Source organism: Seriola aureovittata, chromosome 16, assembly GCF_021018895.1.
Source record: "Seriola aureovittata isolate HTS-2021-v1 ecotype China chromosome 16, ASM2101889v1, whole genome shotgun sequence".
In the NCBI taxonomy this organism is placed as follows: Eukaryota; Metazoa; Chordata; class Actinopteri; order Carangiformes; family Carangidae; genus Seriola; species Seriola aureovittata.
Genome location: NC_079379.1, coordinates 22409533 through 22431844, shown reverse-complemented (window position 1 = coordinate 22431844; position 22312 = coordinate 22409533). Strand labels below are relative to the sequence as shown.

The 22312-nt window shown below is 42.1% G+C and overlaps 1 protein-coding gene across 3 annotated transcripts in view; it reads left to right on the top strand.

The window, feature by feature from the left end:
* Positions 1 to 20590, top strand: part of trappc9 (trafficking protein particle complex subunit 9) — a 194686-nt gene extending 174096 nt beyond the window's left edge. For all 3 annotated transcript variants that reach the window (XM_056398528.1, XM_056398526.1, XM_056398527.1), the window contains 2 exons: positions 17785 to 18008; positions 19296 to 20590. In XM_056398528.1, the coding sequence (XP_056254503.1) occupies positions 17785 to 18008; positions 19296 to 19475 (404 nt within the window). In that variant the 3' untranslated portion in view covers positions 19476 to 20590. The remainder of the gene's footprint in view (positions 1 to 17784; positions 18009 to 19295) is intronic.
* Positions 20591 to 22312: the final 1722 nt, after the last annotated feature.

Below are 22312 nucleotides of genomic sequence, written 5' to 3'. Positions count from 1 at the left end.
ACATTTTCCAACACAAAGGAACGGGAGAACGTAAGAGTCCAAAATGGAGAAATGATGCATGTTCTGCTGTTAGCTGTGAGACACAAGTGGATGGTACAAATACTTTCCCTTGAATTAATCATTTTAATGTATGGTTTTAAAATGGTGCTAGCTGCTAACTGGTAGAAAGCCTGGTAGCTTGACAAGCTAGTTTTCTAGCTAGAGAGCATGTCAGTGATTACCACATCACCAAGCTTCACCTGCACCGCCACTTAAAATTTTTGCAACGCCAATGAAATATACCATATGAAATTTATCTCAGTGAAATATGGAAGGCCTTTTTTTTTTTTTTTTTTTATCCAAATGCTTTTTATATTTCATTCTGTCTTCAGTTTTAATTTATAGAGGTTTAACATTTTGGGATGCATGTGTAAGTAACGAGGCAGGGGCAATAAGTAATACGCTGCTGGCACAGATGACCTATGGGCTCGTCTTTCACAGCCTCGTTGGTTTAGATACCTACAGAGTAACGTTCCTTGCACACTGGCGTACAAATCATAAATCGACTAAGCTGATACCTTGGTGGATCCCACCGTATTTCAGCCAGTGAGCAAGAAAGTGAAGTAGAGAAATGCCAAAGATACAGTATGTTTGTGGTAATTTATGCAGTTGTATAGTTTGTCCACTAGAGAGAGCTGACAAGTTTATTTATTGAAACTACTATAATGTTTTAACTTTAATCGTGGTCGACCTCAAACACCCAGAATCCATTGCTCAGACTCTTAAACAGTTTAAAATAATTATGTTTAGAGCGCCATGACATCAGAAACAAGTGTTTTCCATGGCGACGGTATAAGGTAGAATAAATCTGACATTCCTCACTCTCTCCCTCGCGCTCTCTCTCTCTCTCTCCAGCTCCTCTTTCTCCCTCCGGTAATACACACAAGTTTGTTGCATAAACTTTTTGTGCTGTATGTTTTCCTTCTTATAAAATACGGTAAAGTATAAATAGATAATTACAGACTTTATACGTACCCCAGGGATAATTTGTCTAGGACATAATTGCCACATAAAAGTACTGTACCCCACAGTGTGTCTGTGTGTCGCATTATCTACTCAAGAAACATAAAAGCAGCAACAGGAACATTGTGCAGCGGCAGATTGTGTGTGGGTGATCAGGCAGGGCTTTGTTGCTGTGTTTCTCTTCTTCTTTTTTTTTTTTTACATAAGAAAACGACATTCCCTTTAGCAAGCTTCCCTTTGGTTCATGCCTGGGAAATCCTCCTCTAGTCACTGCTGCATCTGCGTCATCAGGAGCAATTTTTTATTTTTTTTTATTTTACAGCTTTCAACCTCCCACATGATGGCAAGCTTGAAACACAAAGAGAAGGCAGAATAGGAAGCAGAGGTGCTTCCCCGGCCTTCTTTCAGACAGCTCGTAGTCAGAAAAATCTTGTCTGCCGTGGTTTCACAATTTTTTGAGCAATTTTTCTTACTGGAAAATCTAAAATGAAGTTTGTTGTGTGGCTCTTTTTTTTTTTTGAAGTATCTTAAAGTAAAACTTCCTGTTCAGATGCAGAGAGTCATTACACAGAACACAACCGTTATTATTTTTTGTTTACCTTTTTTTTTTCTTACGTTTCTTAGCTTGTGTTCATCCATGATTTCACCAGATGAGTATATGAAATAATAATTTTACATGGTAACAAGTAACGAGATCAGTCTCATGAAAACAGCTCATGTCAGTGGAGGTTTTGCCTCGTTAAACAAAGGTCAATGTGGATTTCAGCAACACAACAGCAGCTGTATTTGTTTTTTTCTCACCTGTCTTAAATTGGCTTTAAGGTTAGGATGTGGACACCATGCCCGAAGGTGTCCACACATAGTAGACGCTTTAACGTTGAAGGTAAAGTGGATTCATTTACATAATTAGGGCTGGAACATATTAAGAGAAGAGGCAGGGGACTGGGAGGAAGTGTTCAGCACAGCATATGACAGCAGCCATGTTTAGACCTCACTACAGTGAATCTCTCAGGGGAGGCTTACTAATTACTTTGATCTTTCTGGATATGAGTCAAAACAGTCACCACCACCGCCTTCTCCTCCTCCCATCCCCCACCTCCACCTCCACCTCCACCACCCCCCCACTTAGAATCTGCCCTCCTCAAACAAGCACACCTCCGCTGCCTGTCGATGTTGTGGTTGCAGAGTCGAGCGTGGAGTTGACACGGCAGCGGCCCTGTTTGGTTTTCCATTCTTGGAGGTTATGTCAGAGGAGGAGCCGGCGGATACTTTAGAGTGCAGCATGTGTTTCCCCCCCCCCCCCCCCCCCCCACACACACACACACACACACACACACTATCGAGTGCCATACAATCCCACTGAGCAAATATTTGATGGCGATAAAGGCTTTGTGTCCCATTCAAACCATTCTCAGGCAACGCACTTCTCATGTGCGCAGGATTTGACTTTGTTGTGCTTCTTCTGTTTGTTTCCAGACTGCAGCGACCTGTAGATATTATTCTCACATGGCCAAAGCACTCGACCGCCCATCGTTGCATAATGACACGTATATTATATTTTTTTTAGCCCAGTTTTATCTGATTATTTCACACAATAACAGAAATAATCAAATAATTGTTTAGGTTTGTGAATATTGTAAACTGTTGTAGTGTTGTAATATTTCAACTGGACCAGCCTGTTTGTGGACTGAATGCTAATATTAAAGACCGCGGCCTTACCGGACTTTATTTACTCCCTCTTTCATAATTGCATGTTGCGCAGTTGCAACAAAACTATTTCCCTGTGCGGATCAATAAAGTTTTGATTCTGATTCATCAAAACCAACAAGCCCCCCACCACCACCACCACCACCATACACCCCAGGAATGTCTGCAGTCTATTCCTACATCAGTGAGCAAGATAGCACCCAATTAATTATAATGATACATCCAGAAATTGCCTTTCAAGAAAAAAAAAAAAAAAAAGTCATTGGAGTTTAATCAGATGTGATGTAATCACTGAGTTGTAATCACAGATGTGACTCAGAGCCGCATTACTGTATGTCAAAGAGTTTGATGTTCAGAAGTGCTTTACAAAATGAGACCAAAGAGAAGACTCAAAGAGCCGGAGGCCCTGTGTGCAGAGATGTTCCCTCCCAGGAGAGTTGGAGAAGATACTAGATCAACATAATGAAGGAGAGGTTATCCCAGGTCAGATCGTCATTAGCCCCGTTCGCCTCAGATGAATATGTGTGGCTCTCATACGTCGGGTATAAACAATATATGTCAAAGCAGTAGTTGGACATTTTGAGAAATACACTTGTTCACTGTGTGAGATGAGAAGCTTCACACCTCTCTCTCCGTTTTATACGTTAATTTAAAGAACCCTGAAAACTAATTTTCTCATACAGCTCCTCTTCAAATGAATCCCACAGTAACACAGAATATCCCGCCCGTCGTTCTGCTTATTTCAAGGTGTGAAGAGGGCGGGGTTTCAGTTTCAAAAAGGTGATGTCACGTACTCTGGTGCACTGTGAAGTCAGTTGTGGGGTTGTTCGACCTCCTGTATCACATATGACAAACAAATTGCCTACACTTAAGCTTTTAGGCAAAATAAACAACCAACATGTGTGTGAATAAGTGAATATTAATATAAAAGTAGGTAGATTGTTACTTTTGGAAGAGCAAGGCTATATCAGCCTCGATGCTAAGCTAACCAACCACTAGCTGCAGCCTTATACCGTGTTTATTGGACGTATATGAGAATCAAACTACTCCTGTGAAATGTTCTCTACACATGAATAAGAATGTGCGTATTTTCTCTCATTTCTATTCGTGACCAGTGACTCCAAACCAACGAATCAATCCTCTACGTCATCACTTTATCAGCACACACTTTCTGGAAACGCTCTGTTGACAATAACTCGGTTGAGTGACTTTATGGACTGTCACGGTGGCCAGAGTCAATAAAAACACAACTTTGTAATTACATTTTTGTTTGTGGCCCTACACCCAATCTGCCTGATTTCATAGCAGTTAGAGTAAATAGTTTTTAAACAGATAACAAGCCCCTTATTTTGTGGAATTGAGTGAGTTTGAGTTTGTTTTTTACTTTTTTACTTGACGTGGGTCAAACAAGTTGATCAGAGAGCAGGGAACGCAGTCTGTCCTGCTATGTGGTCACAGAGCGTGAGAATAGCTCTTCTGGTTGTGTTGAAATCAGCACACTGGATTATCTGATCAGATTTATTACAGCAGCTCTTTTTTTTCCTGCTTCAACACTCAGGGTATCGACTCCTGCCAGGGGAAGATAGCCCTAATTATTTTCCATCCATATGTGATTAACAGAGATTTGCCTTTAAATGCTTGGTATGGGGGCCTGTTGAACACTCATCTCCTGTCCAATTCGGCTCCGACACGGACCACTAGCTTCAGACTCGCTCCGCGAACTCACGGCTGACTGTGCTTCAAGCCTCCGTGAGAATATGGGAGTATGAAATTACATAAGGTTTCTTTCACCAACAGTGTTTTGGTTGTAACTTTTCCTCTGCAACTTTCCATCTGTAATGATATTGCTTATGAGATTAAAGGGAAGGTAAATCAAATCTTGAGTTGCTGTTGTATGATCCATTTATCATGTAATCTGCCCCTAAGAGCAAATGCAGATTTGGCCAATGTTGTCTTTTAAGTTATGTAATTGCCACAAGCAGCCATTTGCCTCCTTGAGCCGTGCACTCGATTAGTCTTAATTAATTCAGAATTTTCTGACATCCATCCCAAACTGAAGTTTTTTTGTTTTGTTTGGTTCTGTTTTGTTTTCTGCCTAATTGAGGCCAAGTGGCAGTAAATTACATCTGGAAAATAGAAAAAGGATATCACTGCGGTTTTTATTGCCGTTTGGTTGCAGGTGCATGTGTGGGAGGGGAAGCAGATAAGGAAGAATGCCAAAACCCATAGCTCATATGCTGCTGATGCATAATGATGTTTATTAGGGAAGATATGCAGCGGGGGAATAAGAATTTAAAAAAAACAAATAGCATTCCCGAAACAATAAATCCCCTGAATTAAAGCTGCACAAGGCTGGATTTTTCTATGTGTAGCTGCTCGGAGGAAGACCTTCCCTCTCTTCCTACTATAGGAGATTTCAAGGTTTGGCATTGTCAGTCAGGATGAATTGTAATAACCTATGACTAAACGCTGTGCCTTGTGTGTAGCACTAATTGGCAGTTGGCAATGTTCAGTTCAGGTCTCATTACACGAACTGGCAACCCCTCTCACTACTAGCCAATGTAAAGTTATATAAAAAAATAAGACCAAGGAACGAAAGCAAAAAACGAAAAGAATCTTTTCACCACTAAGATTAGACGCTATACTATTAAAAAAAAATAAAAACTGAACAAGATTAGGAGAAAAGAAAGAAAGCAAAGAAAAGAAATGCTAGCATGATAAGACATCATACCTGCTAAACATTGGTTTGTTAACATCGCCATTTTGGGCTCGTTAGCATGCTGACATTAGCATTTAGCTCAAAGCAGAGCTGTGCAGACATCAGTGATACTGAAAAATCACAACTCACTAATAACGATTAAACCCACTGTGAAGAGAATTTTACTCCTAACCTGCAAACCAACCATCTCCGTTCTGGCAAGTTCTCATAGTGCTTAATATGAACTCCATTTAAAAGTCTTGCCTGCCTGAAAACAGCAACTTCGAATACGTTTTTTGACTTTTACACAATTTCTACTGTTCTGATTCTCCAGTGCGCCTGTACATGTAACACCACCACCAGCTATTGAACTCTTGAAGTTGAAGGTTTTTCTTTTAGATTAAATGACTATTTTTAGTCCATGACATAATGCTCTTGTACTGAAAGCAGGCTACATGTATTTGAAGTGCTCCACAAGCCCTGGAGTTGTCCATTTTCACACAGAAGTAGATACTGTAGCTCTGAGTTCAGAGCAAATGATCCGCGACGCTACTGAACCACAGAGCTCCTATACAAGCATGAAAACCGATGTTCTTTAGTAAACACGACGATAATCCCGACGTCATTTTGTGGCCTGGCTCTTTGGGATCTCATCTAAATGACTTCTGTGATTTAAATCAAATGTATTTCTTTTCCGATCGAGCAGACATTGATTTTATCTTGTGGGAACTCAGGAAGCAGCGGTGGACTGTGGTTTCCTTTACATACAACCAATACTCTTCTAGTGCGATATCATAAACTAATCTCTCTTCCTCCTCCTTTGATGTCTATTATGGATGTGTGAATCAATCTTTAGTTCATCAGCATGTTGGCAAGAATACTCTGAGTGTTTCCAGTAGAGTAAATGTGTGAGAGATTGTGTGGATTGGATTTTGATTGGTGTTACTGACATTTAAGTTGCTGCGCACCTCATTAAAAAACATGTTACCTCACTTGGGACTACAGGAAACTAAACTGAAAAACACCTGTTCAGGTAAAAAGAGGTCAAATATCACTTTTCACTAAAAAACTCCAACAAACACTCTTGGCTCCACAAACATGTCTGCAAGCAATTTAAGCCACACACAAAACTGAAGTGCACACATTATGCAAGCACCTGCACTGAAAACACAGCACAGCACTTCCAGGAAGTTGAGAGCTGCAGGGATGTTGAGTTTTTGTAGGCCAACCCTGAAGTCTGCCAACCCCAAAAATCTTTTTCCATCGGCTTTTGGATTATGGCAGAAAATAAACTCTGGGCCAAACAAAACTTTGTGATAATTACATCTTTAGTTCAGCAGGATAATCTTCACGAATAAACACCCCTTTTATTATTTTTGGAGCCTTAATAAAATCGCCATGAGTAAAAAGTTAATGTCAGGCGTTAAAGAAAACTACACCATCAACGCATGAGTTCTACGTCATTTGCCTCAGCATACTTACCTCATCTGCAAAAGCCTTTCCTCTTAGAAAGTCAGTAATAGTTTGCAAGAGCATGAGTGTGAACACACAGCGACCGGCCTTTTTGAAAACATGTAAAAGCTTTAAAAAAAATCACGTCTGGGGTATTAACTGATGGTGTGGAGTCAGAGAGAAGCGAGGTCATCACGCCTCTGTAGTCGCCGCTCGTCTCTGCTCGAGGCGACGTCAGCTGCCACGAGCACAACAACAACAACAACACCTGAATCTGAACAGCTGAGTGACACAAAGGTCTTCACTACTTATATCACATGAGTCTGGACAGAGGTGGTTGGCGGAGGCAAACAAGCATGAGGTGGTACTTCTACTTAACTTTGCTTGCTCCAGCCACATCTGGCAGCAGGTCATGGACTTTGTGAGAGTTTTACGAATAAATTAAGAGACGACAAACAATCACAGAACGATGTAATAGAACAGAAGATGTGAGGTCATCTTGCAAAAAAAAAAGGAAGAAACTGAGTTAGCGAGACAAAATACTGTTGTTCATTTCAAACCCAGTTCAGTGACTGTCGAGTCCACGTCAAACTCATCAGCTCACGTAAATTAAACTCATAATATGGATGTAGTAGTCGGCTCTGGACAGAATAATCAGAGCACAGGTAGAGTTCAGAAAAAGAGCGAGATTGAAGAATTATATGACTGCTCAGCAGGAAGCCCCAAGCCAAGACTGCCATCTCTGTGTGGGGCCATTAAAGTGTAATGGCACCCAGCCACCGCACTACTGCTCCCCCACACTATTGATTTATTCTATTTTGGGAAGTTGCTGTATTGCAAAGATACTAGACCCACAGTGTTATTTTTTCCTGATTAGCCACACTCACAGTTCAGTGGAAACAAGATGCTCCAGGTGATGTCCAGGAGTGTAAACGATGCTCCTGCAACATGCTGCTGCACTGTGTGTTTTCTCTCCTCTCACAACATTTCCTGTTGTTTCTTCACCATTACATGAAGGCAGATATGAGAAAAATCTGTTTGTCTGTATGTGGATACAAATCTAATCCACGTGACATTAAATGCTTCCAATTTAGAGGCAGAAAAACAAAAGGGAAATATAAACTAATTTGCAACTTTATGACACACAACTGCTCATTAAACAGCGAGATACACATCTCATATGTGACCGTGTGTTGAAAGCATGCAGACATGATTAAGAGCTTCATTTAGAGTTTGAATCAACAGATCTTGCAAGATGCATGATCTAAATAATGCTGAACATGGTTCGGTCACTGGTGCTTGGAGCTGCACCACAGTTTCCAGACTGTGGAGTAATAAGCAAAGAAACAGGGAACCAATCAAACAGATCTTTCCTACTGGTACTCTTGAGTCCAGTAGCAGGTTTTCATTGGTGCATTCTGCCTCCAGCAAATAGCAACATGTTCACACTCGCTGTCAGACGCTTGACAGAAGCTTTCATCTCCTCATTTTAACGTGTTACCAAACTAACTGTCAGCCGTATAAATGGAAGCACGACGACCTTAAATAGTGTTAGAAGTTCAAGTATGAAAAACCTTTTTTATCTCAAACTCTGTGGACGTCAAACGGCCGAGCGACGTAACAATAAGAAGAACATACAGTTTATTTGACGGGAGGAGGACTGTGAAATATATATATATAATAATATATGTGAAAGATAAACCTAAACAGATCGGATGAGGGGTTCAAAACAATTCTGATTCGATTAGCCGACGTGATGTCGGGCTCAGATTACAGTGTTTTTAGCCCCTAACCCTAGGCATGAGAGAACATCCAGACCTCTTCAAGTGACAGATAAATACATGTAAATAGCTTATCTTACTTCAACACTCACATTAAGAAGGACACACCACTCTCCTCTCTTCTGATTGGCTCACCCACCTGTGGTTACTAGAGCTCCGGAGAGAAGCCTGAGGGAGGAGATGTAAAAGTACACTGAGATGATTTTAGGTTCTTAAAACCACAAATATATCTTCTTATAGATCAAGACTTCAGATAAAACACAGAAGAAGAAGAAAATATGGAGCTTTTAACAGCATGAAACCTTGGACTCCTCCTGCCTTGAGTCAACAGTCGAGCCTTGTTGAGGCTTGGCTCGCAGCGGACCCTTCAGTTAGTATAATGCATGTGCAGCGTAATATGTACGACACGTTCTCCGGATAACGACTCACACGTCCAAACCATCTCTCATCAGAGGCGGTGAAAAATGTTTGCACTCATTTGTGCTTGTGAAAATAGCTTTGAGGAAAAATGGAGTGACAGCCCAAAAGAGAAGTTCAAACCCGCTACTTTTTATTTTTCCTCGTTCCCCGCACAGCTGGCCAGCTGCTGCGCTTGTTAAATTGTGGGGTTTTGGAAAGTTACCAAAATAAATAAATAAAAAATTGTCAAGCGCAGCCTCCCACTTCCAGTGTCAGAGAGGCGTGGAGGAGTGGAGGCGTGGAGGAGTGGAGGCGTGGAGGAGTGGGCTTTACAGGCTGTTTGATGATCCGACACGCACCTTGTTGGAGGCACAGAGACGCCACCAGCACCATGTCTTTTGTAACTGTCTGTGTATTAAACTTTGTGTGTGTGTGTGTGTGTGTGTGTGTGTGTGTGTGTGTGTGTGTGTGTGTGTGTGTGTGTGTGTACGTGCACCAAAACTATGAGGAAGAGTCCCCTCAGGAGACAATAGCCGAAGCAAACCAGGCATCTATTTGTGTGAACAGAGCAGGAATCAGCAGTTGGCAGCTCGCAGCAGCTCTTCAGAGATTAATATTCATAGACCTCCTCTACAGTTATCATTAACATTAAGTTTAGCGTTAAAAATAAGAGCAATTCTGACAGCGAGAGCCGATCGCGACCCCAGATTCAGTCATTGTGGCAGCTTATATCTGTATTCATTCATTATTTTTTTCTATCCTTACTTACACGAGTCTCTTCAGCTCTGCTGTGATTCTCTTTTGGAGCACTACGTATGAGTGCACTCTTATTCCCACTTGTCGTAGTGTGACGTGACATAAGTTGCATTGTTAAATGTCTCAATAAGTGTGTGTAAGCATCTTAACCTCTGTGTCCTCGCCTGCTTTGAAAAGCCTGGCTGAGTGTTGGCTGGAAGTGAAGGATAAGGATGCTAAACAATCATAACCTTTGGCGCTGCCGTGCAAACAGCGAGCCGGCAGAGAACACTCCTGCTCTCGGAGAGGAACGTGGAGAGATTGAATGAAGGGTGAGGGAAGGAGGGAGAAGTGTTATTTGAGTAAACAGAAGTCACGCAGCCGCCAGTGGAGAATGAAAGCAGTGTCGACTGTTTTGGATGAGTAATGCCGTTGCTCCCGTGGACTCGGAGTGTGTTCACAGCGCAGCTCAGTTAGGTGTCCTGCGTGGAGACCGGCGAGCTTATAAACTGTTGCTGCAACACAACCCTCCAGTCTTTCTGCCACAGGCTGCTGTACGCCACCCCTTGAAATTATAGCAGCCAAGCAGAGTCCGCTTGTTTGGGGTGAAGCTGCTTAAATATGTCCCTGCTAACAGCGAAATAATTACACACAGTCAGTGTTGGATTTCAAAGCGAGGCACAGATGGACGACGGTTACTCACAGCCTTTAGAAAGATGCTGCAATGGGAGGAGTTAGAGCTGCAAATTTATGGCTGATTTATATTGTCCTCACCACATTACCGTCTATCACGCTGCATATGTTGCTACAGAGAAGTAAAAATTAGTAGACTGTAAGATGTATAGGCCTCCTGGTCTGAACTGATAAATGTGGAAGTGTTTCATGTCCAGCTCAAGTGAGTGGGAGAATATCCAAACGTGTTCCTGGCTTCTCTTCGTCCGAGCAGATGGAATCTTTAAAACGCTGGTTGAAGGAAAAGACAACAGATATCAAGTGAGTGGTTGTTATGGGGATAATTATAAAAGGGGCAGATGGCTCAGGGGGATATCGGAGGCTGGCAGGTTATTTTTAGACTTACTGCAGCACACCTCAACCTTTTAAAGCACATCCTCTGGCTCCATCGGAGCATTCATCAATGACCCTGCCTGGCTATCGGCCGCTGGCGGGGTAGAGCTGTTAAACCCTGATAACCTGGTCATCTGGGCCAGAGCACAACTCTTCACTAATGTTCATCCTGGAGGAGAAAGACACTGACACTTCTTTTTAACCAATTCCTGGTTGTAAGGGGTTTTGTTATATTTAAATGCATCAGTACAATGTCTCCACATGTGGGACACGTTGTTTATTATAAGTTGTGCTCTGTAAGCTGGCATTTGGTATATTTCTATTTATCAAGCCAATCCGGTCAAACTGCCATCACATCTCTGTAAATTTATTCCGCAGAGTTCAACATGTAATCATTATCTCAAATCACATGACACATATCTGTATATCTGCCCCTAATGGACGGACACACGGGGCGAAAAGCCTTCACGTCTTCTGTTCCAGCCACTGAGGCTGTATCCGCACGCGTCTCTGTTGCTACGTTGACACCTGTTTGTCTTCACTACTGCGTCTTCCAGCGGCTAAAACAGAGACTTTTGGAAAACGCTGTTGTCCCCGTTTTAGTTTTGGAAACTCCAGGGTCCGGTTGTAGTCTGGACGGACAGAAACGGATGACCTTTGGAGACAGTAGACACCCACAGCCGCTCCCTGATTTGGTCTCACCGGTCATGACCACCAGTGGTGAATGCAACGTGGACGACAAATTACAAGTGTTACTGACCTTGTCGTCTTTGGCTGCCATCTCTGCAACGTCTCCCTTCAAGAACTGTTCTTCAACCTCAGTTTGATGTAGCTGGTTTAATGAAGCTTCAGTGGAAATAAACAAATAGAATATCTCTTTTTCAGATTACGCTCATTATTATAGAATTTAAAGGATAACTTTTTATTTTCTCTGTGTTTTTGGGTTGTAAATGATTGATAGGGACGAATGTCTTTGCAATCGGTCCACTACTGAGAGCAGCTGCAACCTAAACAACGGGACGTTTAATCCACCACATCCACTAAAAGAGCTTGTTTTTGCCACTGACAGGTTCGTATTGTCATTATAAGCGTCTGACAACATTATGGATGGGTTTCCTACACAGGCAGACGCTTCTGTGAAAGAATAAGATCCTTTTTTGTTTAACCACAAACAGCAGTTAAATCACTCTGTTCAGAGCCACCAGACTCCATTGACAAAATCAGTCACTTTACCTTTCAGAACACGGGAGCTGCTCGTCTCCCGCTGCCTCGATTGGTTAGAAAGTTAGTTAGTTTATTATTTATTTCTTTTTCTTTTATTACTTTAATTTTCAGGGCAAAATAAATGTTTTTTTTTTTTTTTTAGACATCCTTAAAATGTAATTGACAATTGGTGACAAATAACTATAATTATTTGAAACGTACTTTATATTTTCTTTTATTATATAATCACTTCATTCAGCTCCTGATGTGCCACAGTAAGTTACGCAACAGCATGCCTTTTTCAAAAACTTGCCAAAAACCCTTTACTTCTCCTCTTTATACTGTTGCTTCTCCTTCACCACACACACACACACACACACACACACACACACACGTGCGCCCCTATCGTAGCATATTTCTGACGTAATCAGTTTTGCAGCAGAGTAACTCCCCCTTTGTTTAATAAGCATCTTCCTATACACACTTCAGAGATGTCACTTCATACAGTGTGAGGTGTGATGAACATGACATCTGTATTTGTGAGGACCCCCCACCCACAATGATATTTGTGAGTGAATCTTAATGAGCTGAAAAGACACCCGGTGTGACGCACAGCATAATCTCGTAAACACTGGCAAATCTGCAAGTGTCGGTCGTCATCTTTATCTTCACCTGCGCTCGCACTTCACGGGTGAAAGCGGAGCGGCGAGGGGCGGAGAGGCTTGTTTAATCTCCGAGTAGTAGTTTGATCTGTGGCTTTCATATTCATCCAGGAGGGAGGTTTCATCCCTCTCTCTGTTTCTCTCCTGGTTGCTGTGGCGACGCCTGCCGCAGCGCTTTGCCTCTGCAGACTCCAGCAGCAGCATCTGGGCAGAGCTGTGTGTGTGTGTGTGTGTGTGTGTTGTGTGTGTGTGTGTGTGTGTGTGTGTGTGCTAACATAAAAGCCCATCCAAGCTCACGGGTTATGTAACATGTTGTAAGTAATGTAGCTGCCCGTCAGCATGGGCAGCAAATTAATAAACAGATCAATTCCTCTTATTTCTCAGAATTTATTAATGAACCCGTCGCAACACAGCAAACCAGCGTATGAAAAATGAGCCTCCTGAGTCATTTCTTAACGAACACCATTATGTTAAGACTACCACACACTCCGTTACACACACACACACACACACACACTCACCCTGTGATGTACCTGTTGCTTGCGCAGCGCTTGTTGGAGCAGTGTTTTGTCGCAGTGATATTTCTCCCTCCAAATCCTCCATCCTCCTTCCTGCTGACATTTACCTATTCTGTGTTTAGTGGCCTGTTTTATTAGGACAATTCCTCTAACGGGCCAAAACTGTGCTCCTCTGCAGCTCACTCACCTCTTCATTTTCTATTCTCCTCTTCAGCTCGTCCTCCTTTCCTTCCCCCCCTCCAGCTAATATCATCACCAGGCTGGGAAGAAACTGACTTTCATGTCTTTGTTAAAGCCTCTGAAAAAAAGTGTGTCTTTAAAAAAGTGCAGCAAGGATCTGAACTATTTGCAGAGCTGAACAAGTGATTGTTTTTCATTGCTACTTTCGAATTTGGAGTTGCATAATCAGCAGTGTAACAAGTGTCATTTAACAGCTTTAATGACAGCTGTCAGCAGCAGTGTTGCCAACTTCGAGACTTAGTCGCTAGATTTAGCAACTTTTCACACCCCTCTAACTTTTTTTCAAAAGCACCTTGTGACAAATCTAGTGACTTTTTGGATAAACCTGAGCTACAGTCCCCAGTACTGCCTCGTGAGTGACTGGCACACCTCTCTCAGTCTTCTCTGAGAGGCAGAGAGCAGCAGTAACATATTCAGTCCGCTCGGCATCAGAAATGGACCTGAATGAGCTGCGCATGCGCATCCTGTGCTTCTTTGTCTCTGAGTGATTTCTACATGTACATGTACATGTAGAAATCACAGCACATTTGTTGTCTTTAACTCATGTGTTTGGTGATTTTGTCAGACGACGTCACGGGTTACTAAATCAGGATTTTAGCGGCAGCAGAGCAGTAGCTTGGAAGTGACTGCTGGTTAGCATGTAGCCTTAAGGCACCGCATTATTTCGTACTCATCCTGTTGTCTGACAAAAGAAACTGAAAAAATATGTAAATGAGAACAGCTGTATTGGGAATTTGGCTTAAAATACTCTATATGCCCAGATAACAGGGGCAAACAGATGTAAAGGGCTGAAACCAGCTTACACTAAGCAGAATACAACGTGATGAATCTGAGTAGCTAGCAGGAAGCTAACGAGTAGCTCAGCAGTTTTAGAATATAAATAACAAACATCTGGTAAACAGAGTTGTCAGAAACTTATTTAAACTTTACAGCACATCATACTGTATCACTGTTTTTTTAACATTTTGACCTTAAAATCTCTGAGTCGAGACCTTTCAGGATTCAGGGCTACGAACTAGCTTGTGCAGACAATCTGAGAAGCTAACGTTAGCTTAAGCACAGCTACAGGGCGGAGCTGCTAACGGTAGCGCTACAGGTTGTACCACTACTTTGTCATTATCATAACTGGACTGTGAAAATCAATAAATATTTATCCTCTGAATGTTATAATTATATTTAAACATTACTGTAGTACATGATATACTTTGATAAATACAAGACAAACTGTTTTTTTGTACTTTGTAGGCCATAAATACAGAGGTCCATTTGATTGCATGACAATTTCAACTTCAATTTTTATCAGAAAAATCACAATTAGATATTTTCCTCAGATTATATTATATATACATTATATATAATTTCCCTCTATAAGCCTGAGGGATGGAACCTATGCATATTCAGCCTCTGGGAAAGCGGCATTCCTCGACATACCTACTTAACAGAGGGCTGCGTAGGTAAAGAGCATTGGTACAGTGGCACTACAGCACTCAGCTCTGCTTTTAAAAAGCAGTGTTTTGTTGTGACCTTCCGAGTCTTCTCTGGGGAGATGCAAAGATGTTTGCTGAGAGCCCCCAGAGAACCAGGACCAGGAGCCTTTATCTCCTGGTTATTTGTTTTGAAGGTTAAGCAAAGGATGATCAGTCTAAATATGTGGATATTTTACTTAGTGTCGTCTCATCTCATCAGCACTAATTTTCCACAATTGTAAGGAAATCTTTTTTTTTATTTTTGATATACTAGCAAGTAATTTTTGAGCACAGTTGCAGTGGGCCACCTTCTCTTCCCTCTGCTCCCACTGCTTGTTTTCCTGTGTACGTGTCGGTTATCTAAATCAGCTGATTGCCTCTGTGCTGATACACAATCCAGGGTAGCAGCGTAGAGAAAGTCTTAAGCAAGTGTACAGGCTGTAGGTGTGTGTGACTGAGCTGCATGTGTGTGGGAGTACAGACTAACCATCCTCTTTTGTTCACTTTTAATGTGAAAGAATTTATTTCCAGTTTTAGAGCCGATGTAGGCTACCTATAATTTGCACATCTCCTAGCAACAAGACTTTGAACAAACTAAATATAACTACTTGCTAAGGTGTCACTATAGGCTCAGCGCTACCAGCTATGAAAAGATTCTGTTATACATGTATGTGCACGTATGTGTGTGTGCACTGGTGTTTAATGCACCATCACTAGAGGTTATACAGGGAAAAGCAAAAATCCACAAGTGTCCATAAGCACTTTACAGCTGCAGGAGGTGATTGAAATGATGTTTCAACTACAACAACTACATTTACAGTTGTAATGTCGTTCACATCACCTACACTTAAAGGGAAACCTGAAACTTTCTTTACTCTTCCGCGTGATGTAAAAATAGACTTGCAGGTAAAAGGAGTGTCTTAAAACGACGACTTTCAAGCTTCTGTTGAGTGATCTCATGTAAGTGACTAACAACTATGTAATCCAAACACAATGTTTGTGATACAGTGTGTGGCCAAGCAAGTTATGAGACCTCCTTTACACACTTCCCATGTGATCTGTATCTGGATATTTTATCTGCATAAGGAAAAACCCGTGTTGTTGCCAGGCGTAAACTCCCACAGATTTCATTGCAGTGGAGGTGATCAGACTGTGATTGTGATTGGATCTTAGACAGGTGTAAATCCAGTATTAGCTTTGCCAATAATCTGCTTGCTAAATTACTGAATATCTTCTTGTTCTTTACCTGCTCAAAAGAAGAAACTTCTGAGGGTTACAGCACGTGATATTATATGGATATCAGCTGAATGTTTTTTTTATACCAGCATCAATACAATCTCTTTGTAAGAAAACAAAACTAAAACAATGCTTACAACACACAACTTTTATTTTTTTAACCTCACTTTTAGCAACGTAATCATCAGAAGAAGCCAAACCTCCAGTGGCATCAATCCACAAGCAGCAACTATTTTATTTAGTTCAATTAAATTAGGAACTTTCAAGTATTGAGACTTCATATCTAACCCTGCTCTATACATCAGGGTCCTGACCTCAAGTGGATGACACCAACATCAATAATATTATCTAGTATGAGCAAACTGAGAGACACTTTATTTATTTATTTTTCTATTTTCGTGCCAAAAACAAAAAAGCTCGTCTCCTGAGCCCTTTCGTGAGAGCTGCTGGTTGTCTGCGTTGAGTGAAGTGTGTTTTTAATACAGACGTGGAGCTGAATGTCACCCTCCTGTAGCTCCAGCCTCCCCGGGGCTCCTTCACTGACTGTGACAGTACGGCTTCAGCCTCCCACACCCACCCTAACCCCATCATCTCCCTCCCTCCCACTGGATCATCTGTCTATCTTCATACCCCCCACCCCCCCACCCCCCCACCCCACCCCCCCCGCCATCGACCCTCACCCCCCTCTCTGTAAGCAACAGATCAGCACACTTGCGGCAGCGAACGCAGCTCGGCTCTTTCATCAGGCTGTCACGCAGGCTCAGCCGCTCTGACTCACAGTGTTTATCACAGCCGCGGGCGTGACACTAGAAAGCGTATGACAAGTGTTTGTGTGTGTGTGTGTGTGTGTGTGTGTGTGTGTGTGTGTGTGTATGCCACTGTTATTCTCGGAGGAGTCATTACTCGGGCGATGTCTTCGGGTGCCCCTGAATCCCCCATGTTTGGAGTCAGTCTCCTCCTCGGTCTGCCAGGAGCGGACGGGAGCCCAGTTCACTGAGCTCGTTGTTCAAAACAAATCATTGTGTCTCCCTCTGCACCTTCGCCAAATAGGGGCCACATCAGGAGTGACTGGCAACACATTAGCGGAATTGAATTGAACTCACTCAGTGTTTCGTTGTAGGTTGTGACAGGAAGGGGGGGGTAAAGCCAAGTGTACATCAGGAAGTTGTGTGTGTGTGTGTGTGTGTGTGTCGGGCACACGGTGGGATTGTTCCAACAATCTCATTCGCCCCTTTCTCGACAGAAATTAGTCATGCATGAGATTAACAGGAGGGAATTCAGTTTAATACCCACAGCTCCAGAACTCTGCGCTGATGTCAATAAAATGTATTTTAGGACAAACAAAGCCTATTGATCCTCCACCAGAAACAGTATGATAGGCCATTAATGGCCGGCTCCAGTTTTGATGAATACAAATGAAGTGGAGATTGGGTGGGAATCCTGTGAATGGACCGTGCACCAGATCTGAGTGTTGGTTTGAAAGATCTTAATTCTTGTTTCTGCCAGAATCCTCCACAGTTCCACTTTAGTACAAAATGTTAGACAAAAGGAAACCCCCCCCCCCCCCCCCCCACCTCCTCCCTCCAGTCCTGCTAATCCCCTCCTTGTCTTTTTTTCCAGATGTGTTAGTGAATGGGAAGCCATGTGACTGCGACATCATTGCCGACTGTAAAGTGGGCGAGGCCGTGGCTCTGGAGGTAAAACTGACCAATCTGAGCAAGAACTCGGTGGGACCCCTGGCTCTGACCGTGGTGCCGTATCAGGACTTCCAGAACGGAGTCCAAAACTACGACCTGGAGGACGCTGTCACCTTCATCGGCTCCAACACCTTCTACATTGATACGGTCAGTAGAGGCTGGAATACTGACATAAATATTGTTTCCCACCAAGAAGTAGAGGCATACATTTCACACAGTTACGTCACATTATGTAACTACAACGCTTCAGGTTGTCACGGGATTAGACTTAAGAAGTAAAGTTGTTTATGCTGGCAGTTCACAGCAGTGGAGGTCACACTGAACGCACTAATAATGAAGGGAAATGAGCTAAGTGCTAGTTTTAACATGGACGTATCACAGCTGTTTTAACCAGAATGCTTCATGTTGTCATGGACACATTTCTGCTCGCAGCTTTATACTAACGTCCAGTTTTCCACGAGTTTGAACTCAAAAGTTTCCAGCACTGGTTATTAAACATTTAGTATGTGCAATAATTAATATACAACTGACCCGACATTTTACTTTAAGTCCCACGTTCAGCGTTTATAAGCGTATATAAACATATATATGTTTACAACACATTACAGGGAAGTTGTATGCAGCTATAAGAACATATCTTTATTGAAGTTTCTCACTTACAAATACAACATGTTTCATGTACATTTAAGAATTTAGAAACGCATATCCTAAATACAAGTTACATAATCATGCTCACTCATTAGTTGCAGTTAGTTTTAGTTTTCTGATCTGCAGTGCACGCTGTAACATATGCATTAACATACTGTCCCTTTTGGGAACAGCAGAGACAGACAACATGACTTTTGCTCTGATTGTTACATAACTCAAGCAGGTTTTCTATTCGCTGAGAATCGTGATGTGAAATAAAAAGAAAACCAGTTGCTTTCTGGCAAAACCAGAAAAACATCTCAAAAGCTGCACCAGAGCGTTGCTCAGCAGAATAGGCTTAAACCATGGACGGTTCCTTTAAAGGTCATGGCAGAAATCTTTATACGAAAAAGAACCTGAGCAGAGAAAGGATCCTAGACAGGAGCCTTTATATGTATAAAAAAAAAAAAAAACTCACTCCTGAATGTTGAACAAGCTGGAGGCGATTTAAAAAAAAAAAAAAATTGGACGATGCCAGAACAAAGAGCTGATAGTGTAAAATTCAGATGAAAGCATGAATGAACTCCCTATATTTCTTAATGTTAAAACTGCACAAGCCTGGTAATTGTCCCTCAGTGAAAGAGGAAAAGCTGCATTTGTCTGGACCTTTTCATCAAAGCCGCAGTCGGCCTCAAACTTACTCCCCTGCTGGCTCCACTCTGGCTGACCGTGCGCCGGCTTCATTATGAAACTATAGAGAGGTGGCCGCTAATGATTCTGTCTGCTCTGTCTCTTTTCCGTCACCAGGTTAAAGCCAAAGAAAACGCAGTCTGTGTGGGCGCTCTGCTCTTCCTCTACACCGGAGATTTCTACCTTAATATCAAGTTCCAGGACGACAGTGCTGGACGGGAGCTTCCTTTAGCCTGGTTCACTCTGCCCAGTGTCCACATCAAAGCTCTGGATGCTCCGCTACAGGCCGGGGCCTAGGTCCCAAGAGACTTCACCATTATAGGAAAGGTGTCTGTAAATACGATAGCCTTATGAATTGAATCACTTGTAAATATCATCTTGTTCAGTTTGTGTACAGCAGAGTGCAATCTATTCATCTAAAATCTTATCTTCAGAACGTTTGAATTCTTTGTTTACAGGTTAGACGTAGTTTACAGGTGTTGGTCAGAAAAATGCTAAAACAAGTTTTAGATAATGCGTGATTGCGTGCAGAGCCAACGGGAAGATGCACGACTGTCCAAGGCTTTATAGCTCTACTTCATAAATGTAGAGAGAGAGACTGAAGGAAACTGATGTTCTGATATTTAAAACTGACAACAAACTCAAGCAAACAAACTTCCACAGCAACTTTGCTTCGTATGTTGCAAGCTAGCTCAAGTTACTACTAATGTCTGTACAGTTGGCACATTCGGCTGTTTGTTTCTGTCTGACAACTCCGTATCATAATGATTTATCACAGTGAAATCAGTTCATTTCAGAGGAATCACCACAGTCAGTGAACTCACGCATACAAGAGATACAGATACCAGTGTGTTCTCTTGAATTAACCGTGGTTTCTTATTGTCCCGGGGCTAGCAACCAAGCCAGTTAGCTTTTTAAACGCTAGCAAGCAAGCTATTTTGGTTGGAGCCTCTTACCAGATAGCTAAACTAGCCGCAACAAAAAGATAGCTACGGCGCGACTCCACGGCTAGCCGCTACATCGCTAAGCTTCCAGTAGCACCTTTTTTCGCAAGGACTATGCGGTGTAGCCAGGCGCTAACGCCATTGTCACACTTGGTCTTCTTTTCTCTTTTTGACTTCCAGTCCATCGATTCAGTTGATTCTTTTATATCAAAATGTAATATATAATATCAGTGTAAAGAGAATCAGAAGAAGATGTTAGTATACGTGTGCTAAAGACCTCAGAGTTGGTATCGATGGCTGAGACGAGCTTCACAGAAACACTGGGAGTGTGATCGGCCAGATTTCTATCTACGTTTTTTCCCGCCTCTGTGCCATTACACTGGAATACTTATGAATTTGACTGTCTTAGATTAGCCTATCATTACGTGTGACGTATAATTGTTATAAATAAACGTTAAAAGAAGGCCACCCTTGTTCATTTTGACTTTATTTCAACTCCTTGCATTTGTCCTTTCCAGCCATAATAGCTCTACGATTATCTTCATTTTCTGCCTGCGGAGGTGACGTTTACCACCTCAGCATTTTGGGAACCTCCAGTCACCAGACATTCACATACTTCAAAATCCATAATCAATGATTATTATGGAAAACAGTGCAGACTAATAATGCTTTTTATTTTATTTATACGGGGTAAGAGTGACTGAGCAACACGTTGCCGTCCACTGATACCTTTCAATTCATTGTTACAGCTGGAAATATTAACATCTGGTTCACCACTGATTGAATGTCACAGCAAATTTAAAGTTGGCCCTTTGACCTCACCATTGTTCATAGGTTCTGTGTTTCCAGACCTCTGTGGATGTCTGTTTTAGTGCCTGTGGATGAACTGGGAGTGAACCAGTGCACCCACAGCAGTACTGTGGAAAACGCATTACTCATACCGAAAACCTGGGAGTCTTGTTGAACGGATAAAATGTCTTTGTGTCGGGGCTTTGTGCGAAATGACAGTTTGAGTGTTTAATAATAACAGGATCAGAGCCCGAATGCCTCTTATTCACACTGCTTGACACGTAGAATGAGTTTGCATTTAGTGTATGTAAAGTGACGGCATAAACTGTGGCATACAAATTCATTTTGTTGGTAGCTGCAGCTCTGAATTCTCCCCGAAATGTCAGCAATTTCTGAAATGTGAAGGATCTTTGTTTCCAGGGAACGCATGAGAAATTACAATCATCTTTTCTTTCTTTTTTTTCTTCTCAATCCCAGTTGCTGTTTGCTCATGAAGGTCACATCTGAAGTTCGGCGACGAGCAGCTTTTCTGGTCGTAGTAAATGTGTTAGTTTACATAAGTGAATAATACATTCAGTTCATCAGTAATGCACACAACACAAACAATTCCAAAGTCATGCCCTCCGTGCTTATTAGTCTCTTTATCTATTTGTTTATTTGATTAAGAATAGAGCGTCTGTGTGTAGATGTGTGTGTGTGTGTGTAGATGTGTGTGTGTGTTTAAGTGTGTGTGTTCTAGCTTCGAAAAGTCATTCACTTCTTAAAAAATTAACATCAACTCTTAAGTGGGTAGACTCATGCATGCGACAATTAAGCTGGATTGTCTTAAGTGTTTCTGAGTGAGAGTGTGGACCCTGTGCTGCTGCTGCTGCTGCTGGTTCAGACCGGCAGACAGCACGGCACAGTCTGTTCAAACTCACTTCTCAAATGCAAATTCCATCTCCTGCATATTGTTTTCTGACCCTTACAGCGTCCTCTTTCAGTAAAGGTAACTCCCATCTTATCGGCCCGAAGTACAAAGCGGAGCTGCAAATAAGAGTGTCCTATCCTCACTTATCAGAGCGTAGATTCATCTTATTCACTCTAATTAAATTCTGGGCTCGGGCACGGACGCCTCGGTGCAGAGGAAGTGAGGAATCGAGACTTCAGAGCAAAAAAAAAAAAAAACAAGAAAGCACTCCATCCAGGGATTCATCATCAGCCTTAGATGTTTTTACTTTCTCAGTATTTCCGTTGGTCTCGAGCATCGCAGACTGACCCGGTTGACAACCAGAATAAACATTAGATTTACTTTAATACTGTTTACTGTTTACAGTTCACACTTTCCTCCCACTGACATTTATATCCACCAACAGACGTGCCGTCAGGATGAAGGGGAACATATGTTTTACTCAGTTACTG